The sequence below is a fragment of the Chrysemys picta genome, chromosome 1 (genome assembly GCF_011386835.1).
Source record: "Chrysemys picta bellii isolate R12L10 chromosome 1, ASM1138683v2, whole genome shotgun sequence".
Lineage (NCBI taxonomy): Eukaryota > Metazoa > Chordata > Testudines > Emydidae > Chrysemys > Chrysemys picta.
In genome coordinates, this window is record NC_088791.1 from 201,232,314 (window position 1) to 201,254,231 (window position 21,918).

General features: G+C 44.6%; 1 protein-coding gene across 3 annotated transcripts in view; it reads left to right on the top strand.

Annotated features, from left to right (window-relative positions):
- The window catches only part of EFHC2 (EF-hand domain containing 2), a 90,556-nt gene that overhangs the window by 19,225 nt on the left and 49,413 nt on the right, over positions 1–21,918 (top strand). For all 3 annotated transcript variants that reach the window (XM_005301778.4, XM_065578539.1, XM_042859190.2), the window contains one exon: positions 15,122–15,345. In XM_005301778.4, coding sequence (XP_005301835.2) covers positions 15,122–15,345 — 224 coding nt within the window. The remainder of the gene's footprint in view (positions 1–15,121; positions 15,346–21,918) is intronic.

A 21,918-nucleotide genomic window follows, 5' to 3' on the forward strand; every position in this document is an offset into this window, starting at 1 on the left:
GTAAACTCTTAGTTTTCCAAAGGCAAGTTGTATATTATAGACTTCCACTCTTGTCTTGCTGCCGCTACCTTAGAACTGGTTGTTAATTTCTCTATAGAATTCTAACGTTGTTTATTGCCCACTCGGGCAGCATGTGCCTGCCTTTGGTGAGGAGGTACAGCAGCTTTTAGTGCCTCCAGCTGTCAGTTCCTTTATTACTAGAGCTTGTCTTAGCATTTTTTGATAGCGCCTGCTAAATAATTTGTCACTGACACCCCCAAATTAACTGACTCCTGTGCACTGTGTTGACACCAGTATGCACAGGGCCAGCGTTTTGGGGGAGGGCTAGTGAGTGGATTTTTTTTTTTTTTGGAATACCCTCTAAATCTAATGGAGTGGTTTTACATAAAAACTGTGTGATCTGCAGACCATTGCTCTGCAGCAGAAGTGTAGTGCAGCTGCAGGTCCTTGGCGTTTATGGGGCTAGCTATATACTTCCCAGTATTTGAAATGTTTGCAAAAGATAATAGTACAAATAAGCAAGAAGGCTGGGGACCACTATGTCTCCCCTACCACTGGAGCATTTTGTGTATATTCTGATGAATTTTAGTACGTACATCGATATGCACACATTAACTACTCAGTCACCACAGTCCCCTTTGAGGTAGATAAGTATTATTAATTTCCCCATCTATCAAACAGAGATAAAGCAGAAATGTTACCTAACTGGTCAGTAGAGCCCTGCAGATATCCGCTTTATATCCATGGATATCTGCATCTGCGGATGCAGAGGTGGTTGTATTGTTTACCATCTTAGATGCAGATCCCATTTTTTGTATCCATGCAGGGCTTTAACAGTGAGTTAGGGTGCTGATGCAGGTGCGGATACATATAAAAAGTGGAGTGCAGATCACGGGTTGGATACAAGTTATCACAGATGCGGATTCAAATTTTTATATCTGCACAGGGCTCTACTGATCAGTGTTAGAGGTGAATTAAGATCCAGGAGTCCCTTTTCCTTAAGACAGTGCTTTGTGTACTGAATGACCCTGCCTCTCTTGGTGTCAAATGGCCCCTCCTTGTGGTCAGAGGTCTCGCTGGCTGTTCAGTAGGCACTCCTAGTCCTACCTGGACAAATGCTCTATCAGGCTCTGGATGAAGGCTTGTCAAATCTCTGATTCTCTTAACCTTGGAAAATATGAAGAATTTAAACCCTCCATCTGTGATTGGAGATGGCAGCAGCTAAAGCTGTTCCTTGGTTTTTGTGATACAGAAATGAGAGAAGCTACTTCTGGGTTAGATGTTCACAGCCTTTCTTGGCTACTAGAATGATCTTCAGCAGCTGGTGCACCTGAAGCTTGAGAGCCTGCAATACAACATAGGGTGCCACTTTGGAGCTTGTTGCAGGCTTGTTTCACTAAAGCAAGATAGAGCAAGACCATTCTCCATTCCATGGATTTGGGTGTTGGACAAATATTTATCCCTATTGCCCGTGTAGTGGTAGGAGATGGAGAGGCTAGGCTGCTGGGCTTAGAGTCTCACACAGTTTGCTCAGGTTCCAGTGGAGACTGGAAGGTTCTGACTTATCTCTTACATACTTGATTGAAGCTAGTGCTGACGGCTATTGGAGTACTTTATTTTTTTTCTTTTGGTTCTAGATACTGAAACTTACCTTGGACATTATTGTAGAGAAGCAAAAATACTTTCAGTGCACTATACAGGTGTATCTGGAAGAACTTTATGGCTTATACAACTCTGTCCTGATTCTTTACTACAAAATTAGCAACTATTCTTGAGAGACAAGGTGGGTGAGGTAATATCTTTTATTGGTCCAACTTCTATTGGTGAGAGAGACGAGCTTTTGAAAGTTTGTCTCTCTCACCAATAGAAGTTGGCCCAATAAGAGATATTACCTCACCCACCTTGTCTTTCTAATATTCTGGGACTGACATGGCTACAACACTGCATACAACAACTCTTGAAGCATTAAAATTCATTCAAAAGGACTACTCTGAGATTTTTTTAAAAAACAATCCAACTCTCTGTTGCCACTTGGATTGTTGAAGAGGCTTTATAATTTCAATGTGTCTATAGCAGAGGTTTTCAGACTGTGGGGTGTGCCCCCATAGGGGGCCATGGAGAAATATTCAGGGGGGCTCAGGCCAGCCCTGTGTGGGTGGGGGTGTGTTGGGCATGAAGTGCCACCTCTACCCATGACTCACCTCAGTAGGCCACCTGGCCTGTAGGTCAGTGTCAACATATGCATGCCCAGTGCTGGCTCTACCCCCAGAGACCATTGTATGCGCCTTCCCCAACCCTGAAAACCCAAGAGGGGAGGGGTAGGTATCGGGGGGGGGGGGGGTGCAATCAAAAATTGTAACTCAAAGAGGGGGCTCAGCTCAAAAAGTTTGAAAACTGCTAATCTGTAGAGAGATGATATGGATAGAGACAGCCTCTTCAGCCAAGCAGATTACAGATTTCAGCCATGTCATTTGAATAAAATGGTCCATAAAGACAAAATGAAGATTTTAAGTGTTCTAAATTTCATGGCGGCCAGTGATCTTTCAGTTGCCTGATGTAGGTAAACTGTAAAATACAATGTGTTATAAGGAATTTATATTTTGTGTTAAATAAATACCCAGGAAAGGTAAGAAGTATGCATTAACTTGGCTTTTCTAAAAGCCAGGAAACTAGATTTTACAGAAGATTTTTAACTCTTTCACACAGTAAATGACAGTAAACTTCTATTACTGATATATATGAAAACGTCTATTGCGGGTGTATTGTTTAGCCTGAGCACATTAAAAGTACTCAAGCAAAGACAACATTTAAAAGCACTGTTTAAAAAAAAAATTCCAAAATCACTAGTTGCCAAGTACATTCAGTTGTAGATACAACAGTGGTCTAATGTTGTTAATATTATTTATATTCTAGTAACCCTCAGAAGTCCCATTCAGGACTAGGGCCACACTGCATTAGATACAGTATAGATATGAGAAAATGTAGTCCTCACTTAGAAGAGCTTAGTCTTGAAAAGGAGGAGGGTGGGAGAACAGACAAAGGGTGTGGGAAAGAATTACAGCAAATAAGTGAAGAGATCAGGGTAACAATGGCTCATATGTTTCACATAGTTATTTTTATACATTTATTTTTGTTCATACTTACATATTCTCTTTCGAGTGATTGTGCACTTATACTGCAGGTGTATGTGCACCCAGTGCACTCGAGTCAGAGACTTTAGCCAGTAGTATCACTAGGTGCTGCATGTGCCCTCTCTCATCTTGTGCACCGAGCCAAGGGCATAAAAAGGGCTGATCCACTGCCTCCCTCAGTTTCTTCTCGCAACCCGTGGCGAAAGTTGGAGCTCCCCATATCTTTAGCTTAGGTTTGCCAGCTTTCTAAATAATTGTATTGTATATAGTTATGTATAGTTAGTTCTAGTGTAGCTATAAGTTAGTGTAGTTACTTAGATCTAATTTAGGAAAAAACTGGTAATTTGGAATGAAGAAAAATCATCAGGATTCAGGCAGCGTACCACATGCAGAGCTATTTTCCTTGTGACAGGCAGGCATAAAAGCTTTTTGATTTGGCTTGGTGAGGGACACCTGCAGTATTTGCACTCCTTCCCTACCAGGACTAAGAGACTGAGGGATTTCCGCCTCAAAGCCCTGATGAAGCAGGGTGATGTGCCCCTTTTCCTAACTGGACCCCAACAACAAAATAATGAAATCAAGTCAACAAGAAGTGCTCCTACTGCTACCTGGGATCCCAAGCAGAAGTCGATGGGAAAACATCACTCTTCGCCCTCTTCCCCCAGCCACCTCAGAGCATTCCCAGCATTCTGACTCTTCATCTCATAAGAAGGCTTCCAGTAAGCACTCCAGTACTGGTTTGAGGCGTCACAAGCATAAGCACTCACTGGCACGATTTGAGGTGACACTGTCAATTTTGGCTCCTTTGGGGCTATTGAGAGCAGTGTCTTCATCCTTACTTGATACATGGTCAGTACAGCTGATTCAGACCCTATTGGCATTGCCAGTTCTCCAACTATCCTACTTGAAGACTTACCTGTCTCAGTCGTGTTGACTCCTCAGGCATTCCTGTCTGCAAGGGAATTTCTGTGCCTCCTCTTACCGGACTTTTCATTGTTATACCTGGCTCCAGTTGGGGCAACTCAGTGTCTTTGGCACAGTTGATACTATCAGCACCTTCAGCACAATCAGCACTGCCGGCATGCTCAGCAATGCCAGCGCCTGTGACGTAGTCTGGGCAGACAGCGTGTCTCTCTACATTATTATGCCAGCGCCATTGGTACTGCCAGCACCAATCACCTTGTTGGTACTCCGGCCACCTTTCCCCTTGGTTTCTTTGGATCTGCTGGTGTCTTCCATACCCTGACCACTGCAGACTCCAAGGGGGACTGCCCCTCCCGTTTCTGAAGAAAGCTACATTTCTTCTTCAGACTTTGAAAGGGAGGAACTTGTATCACTTCGAAGGTCTTTTAGATCACCTTATAGACCTCTTACCAGGGTTATGGGTCCTAAGAATCAGGACTGGTTTTCCACCCTGGGCTACTCAGACATTGCAGTATCCCTTCTAGCTTTACTAATCTTGGGCTGCTCTGAGGGATTCTAGACCTCCATCACAATCACAATCTAAGGGGAGGATTCCTCCCACTCCAGTACAGGAAACCTCTGGTCAGGCTCCTGCTACCATCCGTTCACTTACTGTATTCGACACAATCGGGAAAGGATAAATAATGGAGGAACCCCTAGATGTTCTCCTCCCTCCCCCAGTATCTCATCCTCTTCTCCTGATGAAGTCATCAGTCCAGATTCAACATCTCTCCCCAGAGGACTTCAAAGTTATTAACCTCAACATTTGTGAGGTGCTCAGATACTACCATGGTGGGGGCAAAACAGTTACTTACCAGTATGTTAACTGTTGTTCTTTGAAATGTGTAATGCACATATACATGCCACTGTGGTGTGTGTGCACCAAAAACACTTGAGTCAAAGACTTTTGCCAGCAGGACCATTATCTGGCACATGAGCCCCTGCTCTCCTCATGCACCCAGCTGAGGGCATAAAACAAGCTTGTCTGCTGCCTTCCTCTTCATTCCTCCTTGCTGCTGTCTAATGTCCAAAGTAGAGGGGAAGGTGGGAGGGTTGTGGAAAGCACATGTGTACAACGCATCTTGAAGCACAACACTTACTGCACAAGTAACCAACCTTTTTATCCTTCAAGTGATTGTGCACATGTACATTCCACTGCAGGTGACTCATCAGCAGCTCCCTTACAGATGGAACACATTCGGATCACCTGAACAGAGACTGTAATGCTGACTTGCTGGAGTTAGCATCATCACAAGAGTCTCTGGGCCCTGAGCTCTGGGACCCTCCCACCTTGCAGGGTCACAGAACTCCTCTCCAGTTCTACACCACAGTTAAACACTGCCTTAGCCTGAGCCCGAGTCGGTGGGCATGGGCCAGCTGCGGCTTTTTAATTGCAGTATAGACATACCCTACTTGGCCTTTAACTCTCACAGCATAGGCTACAAAAACCCTGGGAGAGGCTCATAAGGATCTAATATGGTCCAGGTAGAACGCCAAAGCTCTACAAACATCAAAGGTGTGGAGTCTTTCTTCAGCTTTGGAGAAGAAGAGGGTTTCGGAAAGAACAACAGAAGGTGAAGATTGGTTCGGGTGGAAAGCTGACACTATCTTTGGAATAAACTTGGGGTGTGGCCTAAGGGAAACTTTGGCTTTATGAAAGATCATGAAAGGAGGGTCAGCCAGAAGAGCTTGAAGTTCTGAAACTCTCCTTGCAGAAGTGATGGTAGCCAGAAATGCCATCTTCATAGACAGTAGAGGTAGTGAAGTTGTTGCCATAGGTTCGTAGGAGGATCCCATTAGTCTGGAGAGTACTAAATTGAGATCCCATACAGGTAGGGGATTAGGCACAGGCGGGTAAACATTCAGCATACCTTCTAGATATCTGGAAACCAAAAGGATGAGAGAAAATAGAAAATCCATCTATTGCCGGTTGTAGTGAGATATGGAAGACAGGTGGACTCTCCCAGAACTAACTGAAAGCCACATGATTTCAGGTGCAACAGATAGTCCAGTACATGCCTAAATTCTGTTTGATGGGGCAATAAATGTTGTGATTGCGCCCAAGTCATAAACCCAAACCTAAACTTTGCTACATACATGGATCTTTGCTGCATCTCTACTGGATTTTTCTGTTGTTTAACAAGATGGTTTGACTATCCTGGGAGCACGATCTCTCATGAGTGTTCAACCAGGGATCATCCATGAAGTGGGGAGACTGGAGGTTGGGATGTAGAGACTTGCCCTGGTTCTGAGAGTGGTGTGAAGTGGATAACAGATCCCTCCTTGACAGTGCTGAGCACCTACTTGTCTGATGTGATGTCTTTCCAAGCACAGTGAAAGAGAGAGAGGCGTCTTCTGAAGGAAGAAGATATGGTCAGTGTGCTGTCCTTGATCAAGCAGTCAAAATGAATGCTTGGAAGTTGATGTCTGGTGAGAAGGGCCAGCTGTAGACAACGTCGACTGGCAAAATCAAGCTGGTCTAGACCTTCTCTTCATGGAATCCCGTAATGTTCATGAATCTTATAGTACGGGTGATGTTGAAATTGTTTCCTCTGTCACTGGTGTGTAAACTCTTAGCGTAGGGAGCGTTACATGGGAGCCTTTCAGGCTGTGCATAGCACCATCTGTTTTTCGGGGGAAATAGCTTAGACCCTATGAAGGGCAAGTCCTTGATTGTATTTTGCAGCTCCTTTGGAATGCCAGAAGTCTACAGATAGGAAAAGCACTCATGGAGATGGAGGTGGCCATAGAACACAAGATCCCATAAGCGTCATCAAGTGGTGGTGATCAGGGTGTGAGATGTCCTTTTGAAACCAGAGCTAGGAACTGTTCCTTATGTTCTTGTGGCAACTTGTCATGAAATTTTGGAAAAAATAATAAAAAAAAATGTAGAGAAGAGAACTCGATAGTTGGCCACTCTCATTTATAGAGTAGTGGTAGAATAAGCCTTCTGGTCATATAAATCCAGTCTCTTGAACTGCTTGTCGTTGGGAATAGCTTTAAGATGGGACTGTCAAGAGCAGCCATGATCACCAAGGAATTGGGAACTGGTGGGGTAAAAAAGTAATTGAAGTCTGGATGAGGGACTTGACAACATTTGTCCACCCATTTGACTATAATTGGTATAGAGGTGAGGCTCTGCCAGATGGTTTTTGTCAGCTCCAACGAGGCTTCATTAATGGGAAAGGTAATTCTTTCTGAGGCAGGAGTTTGTAAAATATCAAGGAGGCTGTGTGTATTTTCTTGCACAAGCTCAGCGTGCACTCCTAAGGAAATGGCCACTCTTCTCTCAGGTTCTCCCTCCACCCCCAGAGACGTCCAGTGTTAATGGATTTAACCTCTCAATTCCTCTGTTAAGAAGGGAAGTAAAATTATCCTCATTATACAATTGGGGAATTGAGGCACAGAGATTAAGTGTCTTGTGCATAGTCACACAGGAAGTCTGGCAGAACCAGGAAGTGAACCCGGGTCTCTAAATCCCAGTCCAGTGTGTAAACTACAAGAGCATCCTTCTGGTGCTTTTTTTTAAAAAGGTATTTAATTATTACTGAAAATTTATGGATTTTTTGAGGGCGAGGGAGCTGCGCTCAAGGTTGAATTTCAGGAGAAGGGATTGTTGGAGTAAGGGGAGTGGATTAAGTGAGAGGACAGCTGAGCGGGGGGAAGTTGGAAGGGTGAGGGGAAAGAAAGTAGAGTGGGTGTAAGAAGGATAATAGTCATGGAGAACCAGGTTGGGTAGCTAAGGGGATGCAGTGGTAGGAAAGGGGCAGAATCAGGGAGAAACAGTGAACAATGACAGTAGAGGTAAATGAGGGGAAAGAAGTCCACGGGCCAAGTGTCAGGGTTGATAGAATGGTGGTAGAAGACTGAGAAGGCTCCTGCTGACTAATCCTATTTTTCATTTGGAGAGGATATAGGAGAGTGATCCAGTGGGTCTTTCTGGGTGTAGTACTGCTGAGGTGGCTGGAGGGCCTTGACTTATCCCCTACTCTTTCAGCTGCAGATGGTTGCTTCAGTGAAGAGGCTTGGGTTTTCTATTGTCCATTCCCTGTGAGATCTCTCCAGCTTCTGCTGTATCCCATGTAGTGTAGATAAGGGGTGATGTCCTGTGTGGGTCTCTCTGGGCATGGTGGGGTCATGAAAGCTTGTGAGTTACCCAGTGTGCTCTCTGTTGTGGCTAGTGCTGGCTGCTTTGGTGACAGAGTATTATATAGACTCACATACCGAGAGAATACTCCAAGGTAGACACAAATGAAAAAAAGTTTTTCTGAAGCAATATTGAGTTTACAAATGTAAAAGAATTAGCTTATAAACAAAATGAAAACAGCAGAAAATGTATGTTTACCAGTAATCAAAACCCCCTAAGAGTAAAGGATCTCCAGAAATGATTTTCAGAGACTTGAAAAAAGTTTCTGTGAAATTGGCAGCAATATAAGGATGTGAATATGTACAAAATATAAATAAGGCTGCTGTGAAGGAACTAAAATTGTAAACTACATTTAATGCTAGAAGATGAATTGCTAAAATTTGAACTTACAATACTAAAGGAGGAAAAAAACTTTTGGGCTTGTTTTACACAGTGGGGTAATGCGCTCTGTGGAGGTGTGATTTCTAAAGCTCACTAAAATGTTGCCCATTAAATGGTTCATATAGACCCTGCTGGTGCTCTTTAACATAGTGCTGTTTGAAGCAGAACTGCATTAAAGCACATTAGGGAACCTTTAGTGCACACCAGCAGAGTCTATGTGGACCAATTAATACACAACACATTAGTGCTTTGTAGAAATCTCACTCCTGTAGAGTGTTACCCCACGGCGTATACAAGCCCTTAGAAGTATTAGAAGAAAGCTCTCCAAGCAGAGAAACAAATACATTCATTCATGTTTTGCCAGGCCAATTTGAAACTGACTTTGGAGAAACTGGAACCAAAGCTAAAAAATACCAGGACAATCAAAATACACAAAATTAAGTAAGGCTATGGGGGAACAGAGTGAAGGAGAGATCAGTAACCTTGAAAACAGATAAAAACTCCACCTACATCTTTCCAGGGTCAGAGTGTTACTGCAGAACAAAAACAAGAAATCCTCCATGTGCAGAGGGGACAAGTTAGGGTGATTCTAATATCCATTTCCTAATCCCCAGCTAACTGAACCCTGGCTAGCCGACACTCTCTGTTATGAAAGTCATTTATGTCCCATGGGGTTAACTGTAGTTTCTAGTGCAGCCTAAGCCCCACAATCTAGAGCACAGTTAAGCAGCTGGCTGGCTTCCCCAAGGTCAGCCAGCTGAAAAGGAGAGCGGAGCTGCCTGCTGGCTGGCTTCCCCAAGGCCAGCTGGCTGAAGAGGAAAGTGCAATCAGGCAAGCGAGGTTACAGTTAGCTCCTCCAATTTAACTGACTCTGATTATCTAAAGTTTTATGATGTTTCCTGGAACATTTAGATAATCAGGATTCTATCATGTTTATTCAGGGCCAGATCATGCTCTCGCTGCATGCTCACACAGGTGAGTGGATATAAGGAGCCCTCTTACTCCTTCATGCTTGCTTTTTCTATTGTGGGGTGAGCAGAGGCTCCTGGGGTGTTCTGTGAATGTGGGCTTTGAATGAGTAGAGCAGGGGTAGGCAACCTATGGCACGTGCGCCAAAGGCGGCACGCAAGCTGATTTTCAGTGGCACTCACACTGCCCGCGTCCTGGCCATTGGTCCGGGGGGCTCTGCATTTTAATTTAATTTTAAATGAAGCTTCTTAAACATTTTAAAAACCTTATTTAGTTTACATACAACAATAGTTTAGTTATATATTATAGTTTTATAGACAGAGCCCTTCTAAAAACGTTAAAATGTATGACTGGCACACGAAACCTTAAATTTGAGTGAATAAATGAAGACTCGACACACCACTTCTGAAAGGTTGCCAACCCCTGGAGTAGAGTGAAGGCTTCACTCATTTCCCTCTGCCTCCCTTTACTCAATGCATGGGCCAACACAGCTCAGACATTGTGTACGGAAGGTAAGATATACCAGGAAGAGTGCTGGTGCTGTTTACTTTCCCTGTGGAATTAGGGAGGAAGTGGAGACTCAATTTTGACATAATTTGTTCCCTGGTCTGCTCAGCAAGATTACAATCTAACATTAAACCTTCCTTGCATCCCTTTTTGGTATTAAAGATATCTTGTAAGATGCCATTGGACTTGTCCAAATCAAAAATAAAAGCACACTTTAAAGAGACACAGGCAGGGGTGCTCTATAAATATATTAATAACTTCCTGTCGCCCAGACTCCAACGAGGATTGTGGAGAGTCAGTCCACCAGTCATGCCAGAAAAGATAACATGTTCTGGCTCCTGGAGTAAGCATATAGTGAAAATAAATGCCAGCACCACAGGCTGGTACAGAAGAGAAGCTATATTCCAGATAGCAAAATGAGTATAATGAAGAAGAGGGTTGGCCCTACTGAACAGAAGGAGATAAAAAAAAATCAGTAATGTAGTAGAATAGTCTGTTGGATGCTGCACTGTATGAAGTAACATCTACTTAACGAGGTGAAAGAGGTGTTAGAATGTTCACTCATTCTGAGTGATCTGATTAGCTGAGCATGCATACACAGGTCCTCTTATAATGGATTCTTATGGCAATTTTTTTAATGCGGAAATGGTCTCCCCCTGTCCCCCCCCCGACGAAAGTAGGATAATAAAAGCCTAAACTGTGCTGAACAATGTCTATTAAATCTCAAATTCACCAGTCTAAAGTTTATCATCTACATTACATTTGACGAAATGAACTTGATCAGGCATAACAATAACTCATTTTTTTTAAAAGGGTGCTTTTGACACCCTCTGCACAAGACATTTTCCATTGGCAAAGTAATTCTTACCTACCTAGCACCAAGATGAAATGTGTATCACAATCAGACACAGTATCCATGAAAAATTAGTTGAAACCGACTCTTGGGAGTTTTTGTCTACACTGGGAAGATGCATCATGTTACAAAACCATTAACTAATGTATTTTAACTAAAATGATAATTAAACATGATTTTGCCTCTTATATGGGTAAGGAAAGTTGTGTTTAAAAATATGTAGCAGGTCATGGTTAACCCAGGGGGAGACCTGTCAGCGCGATCACTGGGTGACTCAGTGAGGCTGAGGTGGAGCTGGTTAGGGCACGTGCAGGTGGATGCTGGTGTAGGGCCAGCTGGTGAGAGCAGGCTGGAAGCCTGAGGCAGGAGCGGTGCAGGCTGGAAGCCCAAGCAGTCAGTAACACCACAAGGCAGAGGGAGAGTTCCCAGCCAAGTGGTGACGTTGCACAGACTGGCTGACTGCTCTTTCTGTGGGATAAATAGCTGCCCATGGGGGTCATCTGACCTGGTCCTGGCTTCTGCGTTGGCTATTGCAGCATGCCCGAGGGATGAGTCATTTCAGGCTCTGGCTGAGGGATTACCTCACAAGACCCAGGTGTTAACCATGACCAGCTAACACGTTTTTAAACACCACCTGTGCCTGTGTACAGTTGGTGCTAAGTAGTGTTTTACATCATGTTAATTAGAATGTGTTATGATTTGTTGTCTTAGTGGAGACACGGTCTAAATGTGCACATAGATAGTACATTGATACATCATAAACCCTGAGGAGAATCTTTGCAACTCATTGTATGGGTCCATAGAGCAGGCTTTGTCTATCGTGGGTATCCAGACCTGGTGTTGGACTAGCCAGATAGTAGCTCATAATTATTTTCCAATGAGAGGTCAGTGACATAGATATGATATATGTGTGACTTAACTGGGTCTTAAATTGTAGCATGAAAGTAGAGGGCAAACACAGTGGGAAATGTATTTATTTATTTGGTTAACTACCCTGAAAATTAGAAGAAATTGGCATCTTTTCCGAACAGGAGTGAATATTTGACAAATAACTCTGAGAATACAGGGCTGGAATGTAACCCATCTAGAGCCATTCCCCAGGGAAATAAGATATCCAATAAAGAATTTCCATGGGTTAACTAAGAAACAAGGCAATTCACACTCCAAACAGGAATACATAAGAGGAATCCCAGCAAAATTACCACTTCTCAACATTGGAGAAATATCAAAAAGGGATTCAGGTGGTACCAAGTAGAGTGCAAGATGCACAGTTGAAAGATATTGGGAAGAGACCTCCTACTTGGGTGAAGAGTAGGGACAAGACCCCAAAGATATTGTATATGACACACACTTACACGGTACTCACTTAAGTACTAGAACTGTTTGAATATTGTTACATCTTTATTAGTATTGTATGGCACATTGGAAACCGTTAGTGGTAAAAGAACTATGTAGCTGTAAGTAGTGATTATAACAGTTTACAATTTTTGATTGGATGAGTTGGTGATATTATTCCAATCCTAGCCAATAGATGTCCTGATTGCAAAATTATTGCCACAAAGTGGTACCTTTGTTGGTAGGCTCCTCAGGGAGGCAAAGACTGAAAGGACATGAAGGCTGAACTACCTTCTCATTCCCTAGAGGTGGTTTCTCAGTAATGGGTTGAGAAACATTGGTGTGGGAAAGCTTTCCCTTTTACTGTTGCCCATGCTGGTGTTCCTACGTGAATAAATCCTTGGACTAAAGTCCTCTGTTGTCTTTTCACCACTTATTATAAACACTAAATTCACTCTGAAGAGAAAAATAATAATTGTAGGTCCTAATGTGTACATGCCTAACTACAGCACATTACTTGAGCAGTAGGCTACAAACTGCTTCTGAAGTACTGTGAGTAATATGTAATTTTAAGGCATTTATCACTACAATGCTCAGTGCCCAATTCAGCAACGTACTTAAGCATGTCTAACTTTAAACAGGTATAGTCCCATTGAAGACAATTTACGCCCACCTTAAAGTCCCTTTGTGCTGCTCACAGTGTAACAGTGCATTAGTATAAATGAGACTCGTATACCACAGGACACCATCTGCTGTTCATTCCACCCTTTCCCTGAGAGTCCGGTTTTCCAGGCAGACATATCAAAAGGAAAAAACAATATAAGACTTGCAGTGTGATGGATGTAAAGTTTGTCATTCTCAATGCTGGGAGTGCCTGTTGGGAATGATCAGCCCCAGAAGGACAAGTATCCAGTCAAGAGATGGAAGAAGGGCTACTAATTCATCAGTTCTCTTCCTAAAGTCAAATATGCAGACGTTTAAAAAATATTATCTGTGAGGGCTTGGAGGTGGCATTGTCTGTTATCAGTTGTGTCTGTTTTTTGACTTCCATGATTCAGCATGGAGAGCAACGGTTTCTAAGATAGATGCTTGCAGGCACCCATGGGTATAGCAAAAGGCTGAAATATGACAGAGTTTATTTTGGGGGGGTTAGACTTGTAAAAGCAAAACTAAGGCTGCTGTGGATGGGCCAGCTATTATTAGGCAGCTGGTGTGTTGTGACCACTGCTTATTGTTCTGTATTTAATTTGTCTCGTTACCTGGTGCTTCCCCCACCTGGTGGTTGTTTTTGCTTGTTATCGCTCATTTCATAGTTAGATTGTAAGATCACTGAGGCAGGGACCATTTCTTTGTGATGTATTTGTACAGTGCCTAACACAATGGGGTCCTGCTTCCTGATTAGGGCACCTGTGTACTACATAATATAAATAATAATGGGTAATTGGGCAATCAGCTGATTATGGCTGGCTCTGTGTAACAAGAAATAGGGCAACAAGCAGTTTGAAGGGTAATAGGATTTAATAATGTTCAGAACCTCTGGAAAGAGATTCCAATAGTTAGTAACCCCAGTCCTCCTGGCGTTGTATAAGTCAATGAATGCCCTTGTCTCCTTATCTTATGGCTGCAGCACAGGACGTGAACTCAGGAGTTCTGGGTTCTTGTCACAGACTATCTGTGGGAAAACTGAGGCCTCAGGAAAGGTTAAATTACTTTGTTTCAGTTGATGGATATTAATTCTGTCTACTTCATGGGTGGGGTGGTGTTTACAAATACTAGTGAATTAACCCGAAGTCTTTTGAGATGCTCAAAGTGCTATGATTGTGAATAATAGTAAAATGTAAGATATATACTGATCTCCCAGTGTCTGGCTGATAAAACAATAGTGGTTTCCTTTCTTAAGTGTGGATATTAGTAATAGATTATAAAGAATAAAATTAAAGCAAGTCCTAAATTTGTCTAGATTCAAAGTGAAGTTTCTTTTTTTTCTATTAGGGTTCTGGTCCCTGTCAGATTGGTGAGCCCTGAGCCTCTTCTCCAAGTCAGTGGTCTGCATTTCCACACTGGAAGCCAATATTGCCCCTGCTTTCGACTTACTACTTAGTGACCTTAAGATGAAGGCCCCTCCCTCCATGCTTGGAAGTTAAGGCAGTTTCTCCTGGGCAGGACAGTTGTCCTCTCTTATCACAGTGATGGATTACTGTTCTCACCCTGTAGAGTGTTGTATAGGGACATCCCATCTCTGCCATCCTTTGTTTCCCAAACTGTGTCATCCAGCTTTCCACCTCCGTAGAGTTTTAGCCATTTGGTTTTCGTGTGACTTTTCAACTTTCTCTTTAGAAAATAACTGGTGATAAAAGGCAGTAGGGGCTGCCATAGCTTCTCAATAGAAGTGGCAAAGACCGCCCTCCCCTTTGGATGGTCATCCAGTTTAGAATGCTGCTAAGAGAATACCTGCCAATCATGTTCTGAGATCTAAGGGCCCCAAGCTGGGAATCTGTTCCAATAACATACTTGTAAATCTTGGTCTCAGAAGGTAACGATTTTCTTTACTTGCGTCACAGAGGTGTGTTTGACCTCAGTATTTGGAGAGTGATTTGTGAACTTCTGAAGGTGATGAATGCCAAGTGTTGTTGTTGTTAGAAGAAGAAAAAAGATCCCTCTTTACATATAGTTATGTGCACGATCTTTGCTGAACAAAGGAATAGTTGTCTCACTTTTGCTGATTTTTTATTTTATGTTGGTTCTTCCATTTTTTAAAAATAAAACAAGCCTACTAGGTTAATGTGAAATTTGATCCTTGGAGCAAAAGATACTTACCTTATCTTTTTGATACAGGAACTATTGTCCGACGTCATCGGATTCCACTTCCGCCTCCTAACGAAGATCAGTTTTATACTGTAGATTATTTCAACATCAATACAGAAGTAATCTTTTATGCCCGAAGATATAAGATTGTAGATTGTGATCAATTCACAAAATGTTTTTTGAGGAAGCTGGGAGTCAGATTAAATCCTCCAGCTTATCATCCAGAAGACCCATACACCAGAGGCCGGCAAAAGGTAAGGCAAAACAGTGATGGTGAAAATCTAATTTTACAAACAAAAAAGCCTCTGTGAATTCATATGCAAAGAATATTACATAAGAACATTTCTCCTGCAGCAAATTAAAAATGTGTCCAAGTAACTATTTTAATATATGTCAATTAAATTTGGAATTAGTACAAAAAGAATAAAGCAGAAAAGAAAATACCCATTTGGTTTACTTTGACTCACTATCAAAAGCAATAGAACATAATATAGTCCCAGACAGGTCAATTTTCCTGTTGATGTGCACATCTACTTTGAAGCAGAGGGGAAGCATTTGGGGAATAGCTAGCATGAGAAATTCTTACGATAAAAGCAATATCTGTTGTGTGTATTTGCTTGATAAAACAGTTCTTATCTGTTACTAAAAATTGTAAGAACACAGAAGTGAAATTGTCTTCAATGTTTGTGTGCATGTAACTGCACAATATTACATTTAATATCTGTATGTATAAAATGAGTTATTTCCAGCCCTACATGTGGTGAATCAGATTTATTGAGACAAAGTATAAAAAACGAGGTTGTCTCTAATAAATCTGATTCACCACATGTAGGGCTGGAAGTTACTCTTTTAATATATATATTAACTGTAATACTTTGCTAGCTGTTCCCCAGATGCCTCCCCTCTGCTGCAAAGTAGCAAGAATTCCTTATGGTTGTTTCCCACATAAGAGCTCAAACGGGGAGAATTCAGTAGATGATTGGGGATCTTCTCAAATAGCAAACAACAGGGGAGGGATCAGATGAGCCGAGTGAAGCGGGCCCTCAGCAATAAACTTGAAAATCCTTTTCAGGGTCTGGTTGAATTGTTCAACCAGACCATCCATTGGTGGATGATAGACAGACATATATAGAGTCTTTCGATTTAGTAGATCACACTTCAGTAGCCAAGTCGTAAAGTTGGTGCCTTGATCAGTAAGGGTCTCCTTAGGTACTCCTTACTCTGGCAAAGATTTTTAGCAGTTCTGCTGTAATAATCTTTGCATTGGGGACATGCAGTGGGATTGCCTCAGGATAGCGGATGGCGTAATCAACTATAACTAGTACATGTTTGCACCCAGCTGCACTTTTTTCTAAAGGCCCTAGGAGTTCCATCCTGTGGCTTTCAAATGGGATGCTTACTGTGGGGAGTCAGACCAGAGGGGCTTTTGTCACTCCTTTAGGTCCTACTTGTTGGCATTTGGGGCAGGAGCCTTTAACTTCTTGGTGAATTCTGGGCCAAAAAAAGTGATCCAGAATCCTGACAGGGTCTTCTCATGATTGAGGTAACCCGCAGAGAGGGTATTGGGAGCCAGTCGCATAACCTTGCACCTATGAGGCCAGGGAATGAGGAGTTGCAACTGAACTTCACCTGTCAGTTGGTCTTTCTCCTACTGGTACAGTTGCTTTGCCTGGAGCTCAGACCAGGGGTACTGCTCTGCTTGTTGAGGGTCTATCACCTCCCTGTTCACCACTGGCAGTTGGTCATAAATAGGGCCCTACCAAATTCACAAGCCACTTTGGTCAATTTCACGGTTATAGGATTTTAAAAAATCCTAAATTTCATGATTTCAGATATTTAAATCTGAAATTTAATGGTGACGTTTTAGTCATGGGTATTTTTAGTAAAAGTCACGGATAGGTCATGGGCAGTAAACAAAAATTCACGGCCTGTGACCTGTCCATGACTTTTACTAAAAATACTAGTGAATAAAACTTGGCAGAAGGGACTGCCTGGGGGCCCCACGGGCGCTGGGGGAGGGCAGCCCGGATGCTTCGGAGGGGGGGACGGGACACGGCAGCACGTGGCCCAGGACCCCCGCTGGTGCTGGGGGGGAAGTTTGGTGGGACCAGCAGGCTCCCTACCTGGCTCCCCACATCCCCCCCACCAGCAGCAGCAGAGTTTGGGTATGGGAGGTGGCAGGGGGTTGGGGCACAGGATGGGGTGAGGTGGGCTCTGGGCGGCGCTTACCTGGGGGGCTCCCCGGAAGCAGCAACATCCCCCTCGCTCAGCTGCTGGGCGGAGGTGTGGCCAGGCAGCTCTGTGCGTTGCCTCCGCCTGCAGGCACCACCCCCGCAGCTCCCATTGTAGGGGACTCACAATATTGCCACCCTTACTTCTGCGCTGCTGCTGGTGGTTGCGCTGCCCTCAGAGCTAGGTGGCTGGAGAGCAGCAGCTGTTGGCTGGGAGCCCAGCTCTGAAGGCAGCGCTGCCATCAGCAGCAGTGCAGAAGTAAGGATGGCATGGTATGGTATTTTTGTGCTGCTGCTTTCAATGCTGGGCACCCGGACAGCAGCCAACCGCTCTCTGGCCACCCAGCTCTGAAGGCAGCGCAGAAGTAAGGGTGGCAATACTGCAACCCCCCCACAATAATCTTGTGACCCCCCCCCCGGTGGCCCCCTTTTGGGTTGGGACCCCTAGTTTGAGAAACGCTGGTCTTCCCTGTGAAATCTGTATATAGTATAGGGTAAAAGTACGCAAAAGATCAGATTTCATAGGGGAGATGAGATTTCATGGTCCGTGATGTGTTTTTCATGGCCATGGATTTGGTAGGGCCAGAAACCTTCCCTCTGATTCTTGGTGAGGTCAAGTCCCTCTAGTTAGAATGTCCCCTTCCTGTTAGGGGGACCAAGATCACTTTGTTGTTTGGTGGCCTTTCTCACTGAGATGGATCCCCCCTCTCCAGGGTCCTGCTCCCCACCTATACCTGCCAACTTTTCAGAGTTTGAGATCCCATCTCCCAAGGCACCCTTAATTAATTCCTCTGGGGCAGGTTTAGACTCCCTCAGTACCTCAGAGAAATGCTCCCAATCCCACCCTCAGATAATGGGGCAGGTTAGTGTCGAGGTGAGCCCCACACAAGGGACTTCATGTTTTCCTCTGTAGTCAACTGCACGTGTACATTAGAATAGGGATTAACGTCTCTGTGAACATACTGTAGAAAGATAGACTCCCTGGGTGCTCAGGATTTGGGACCAAGTCATCCTGGACCAGGGTCTGCCCACACTGGGAATCCATCAGACCCATCATCTCTGTACCGTTTATCCGAACAGAGACCATTACTTTAGCTGGTGTTTGCTTATGGGCACAGTTATCTGCCTTCCACAGCTATCCACAACCACACTCCATGTAGCGGCACTTGTGATACCGATGACCTGGGTGCCCACATGAAAAGCAAACTCCCACTGCTGGCTCAGTGGGCACTGGCCCTAAGCCTAATGTTTGAGATAGCCTTTCCTTATGTGGCTTGTCTGCTTCCATCCCCTGGCTTTCCTGCAGAGGAGTCCATGTGGCCCCCACTGACCTTTGTTGGGGCTGGGGCCTGAGATGCTGGGGTTTCCCAACAGGGACAGCCTGGGGCCCTTGGAGGCTGGTGCTTCTGAGACCATACTGCCTCATCGCCAATACCCCTGGTGAGTCGAGGGGCTCCCTTGGCGTCAGGCAGGTTCTTGTGTGATGCTGCCAGAGCCACTTCAGCAGCTAGATCATCTTCCATCAGCCATACAACATCGGCTAGGGACTCTGGCCGGTGTTTGAGTACCTAGTGTCTACCCTGAGCTGAAGGCATGTGGGCAAACTACTCCACCCATGATGAGCTCAGCCAACTGAACTCCTGTCCAAATCTCTGGCTTTAAACACCTTCAACATAAGTCTCAATTTCTGGGCAACCATGCAGGGTCAGGCTCCCTGGGGGAATTTCTCCCCATGGAACCTCTGTCAGAAAGTCTCCTCCATGATGTCAGGGTAGTCGAGTACAACTGCTTTCACTTGAACATCCAGCCCCCAGTATGTAGCCTATGCTGGTCCTGTCAGGTCAGGTGCCAACAGGGTAGCTCACTGGTCAGGTGGCTACTGGGCTGCTGTGGCTACTCACTCAGACATTACTAGGAAAGCCTCTGGGTCCATCCTCAAGTCTCCTCTTAGTGAGTTTCACTGACAGGTGAGGCCTATGGGGCCTGGGGGGGAAACCCCTGGGAGACCCTGGGCTGCATCAGGCCCTTAACTGTTGGACCAGCCTTTGCTGCTGTTGTGCCTCTAGGGGCTGGGCCAGCTGTTGCTATTGGGCTGCCACTTGCTGCAGGAGTTGCAGCTGCTGCAGATTCTCTGTCATGCACTTGAGAAGATTCTTGAGATCCATGTTGTCTGACCTACCAACTCAGACCTGTAGAAGTGTAGGGTGTTTGGCAATCTGGGTCAATCAGTCTTCACCCTCTCCAGGGGTGGGAAGAAGTCCTGCATTCTTCACCAGTTGTGAAGGGGTTGACTCACTGATGATGCCTCCTTGTGGTGAGGCATGGCATAGTAGCTCTCTCCCCGCTGGGTATCTCCTGGCAATGGTTGCTCCTCTGTGGTGATCTGCTTCTTCCTGTGACTTGGTTCTCCAGCCAGGTCACTTCACAGTCTCTTCACTTCTGGGGTGGTCCATGAGCAAAAAACGAAGAGAATTAATGCAAATAAACAGAATAAGAGACAGAGGGGATTGTCTCTATCTCAGAGTATGTCAGAGCCTGGCCCTCACTTCCCTCAGGGAAGGCTTCAGGCAGTGGTTGTCGGGGAAGCTCCTGCCGTCAGTCAGCCCTTTTCTCAGGGGCTGAGCGTTAACAGTCTGTCCTCTTCGCAGGTATGCCACTAGTGAGCTGCTGTTAAGCTCCTCCTTCAGCCTGTGCATGCTTTGCAAGTATAGCGGGCAGAGCTGCCTGAGCCCAGAGCATGTCTTTAACCCTTTGTTGTCCAGTGTGGGGTTTGTATACCCAATCACAACATCCTACTTATGATATTGCGTAGGCTGAATGAATACTAATAAACCTATTAGTCCTCATCCTCAAAGGAAACCTGCACAACACTTTCAAAAGACGAGCCTGGGAGCTTACATTCAGAACTCTGGTAGACACTAAGGAACATGGACTACATAGAAACATTGGATTTATGGCTTATTACAACAATCTGTAACCCACTAACAACCCACCCCCTCAGCTTCCTCCTCCTTCCCCTTCCACTTCACCTTTAATAGTCCCTTGAAAAGGTTAACTACTTGTTCTAAACAATCTGTTCCACTTTATATTTAACTGTGACTCTCGGAGTACATTTCCCAGACCTGAAGAAGAGCTCTGTGTAAGCTTGAAAGCTTGTCTCTCTCACCAATAGAAGTTGGTCCAATAAAAGATATTACCTCACCCACCTTGTCTCCCTAACATTTTTAAAGGTAGATTTAATTGGGCTCATGGGGGGTTACCAATACTTTGGAGGATAGAGCTAAAATTCAGAGGGATGTTGATAAATTGGAGAACGGGGCTATAGACGACAACATGAAATTCAACAAAGACAAATGTAAGGTGCTACATTTAGGGAAGAAAAATCAAATGCACGAATACAGAATGGGGGATAACTGGCTTGGCAGCAGCACTGCTGAGGAGGGTCTGGGAGTTGTGGTGGATCACAACCTCAACATGAGTCAGCTATGCGATACTGTTTCAGAAAAAGCAAATGCAGTTTTAGGTTGCATTAACAGAGGCATATCATGCAAGTCCCGGGAGGTGATAGTACCACTCTACTCGCCACTGGTTATATCTCCGCTGGAGTGCTGTGTCCAATTTTGGTCACCAGTGTATATAAAGGATGTAGAGAAACTGTAAAGGATCCAGATGCTAGCAACAAAGGTGATCAAAGGGATGGAACACAAGCCATGTGAGCAAAGGCTGAAGGAACTGGGTATGTTTAGTTTGGAAAAGAGGAGATTCAGAAGGGGACGTGATAATGGTCTTCAAGTACTTGAAAGGTTGCCAAAAAAAAAAAGATGGAGAAAAGTTGTTCTCTCTTTCTACAGAGGGCAGGACAAGACGCAGTGGGTTCAAACTACAGCATAGCAGATTTAGATTAAATCTCAGGAAAAATTTCCTAACTGTAAGAACAATATGGCAATTGAACAGACTGCCCAGGGAAGCTCCTTCACTTGAGGTTTTCAAAGGGAGTTTGGATAGGGATCGCCATCTGTCTTGGATGTTTTAGACACAACAAATCCTGCATCTTGGCAGGGGGTTAGACTAGATGACCCTTGCAGTCCCTTCTAACTCTATGATTCTATGGTCCAAGCACATGTGTGACTGTAGACTCATTCATTTGGGCACTTTTCTATGTCCTCATTAGTCCCTACACCCTCTGCTTATTAAAACTATGTTACATCAGTGGTTCCCAAACTTGTTTTGCTGCTTGTGCAGGGAAAGCCCCTGGTGGGCCGGGCCGGTTTGTTTACTTGCCGTGTCCGCAGGTTCGGCCGATCGTGGCTCTCAGTGCCCGCGGTTCGCTGCTCCAGGCCAATGGGAGCTGCTGGAAGTGGCGCGGGCCGAGGGACGTACTGGCTGCCACTTCCAGCAGCTCCCATTGGCCTGGAGCAGTGAACTGCGGCCAGTGGGAGCTGCGATCGGCCGAACCTGCAGTCGCGGCAGGTACACAAACCGGCCCGGACCGCCAGGGGCTTTCCCTGAACAAGCTGTGGAACAAGTTTGGGAACCACTGTGTTACATGAAACAAATTCTTGCATCCCCAAGGTCCCAGTCGCACCCTTGCCTGGC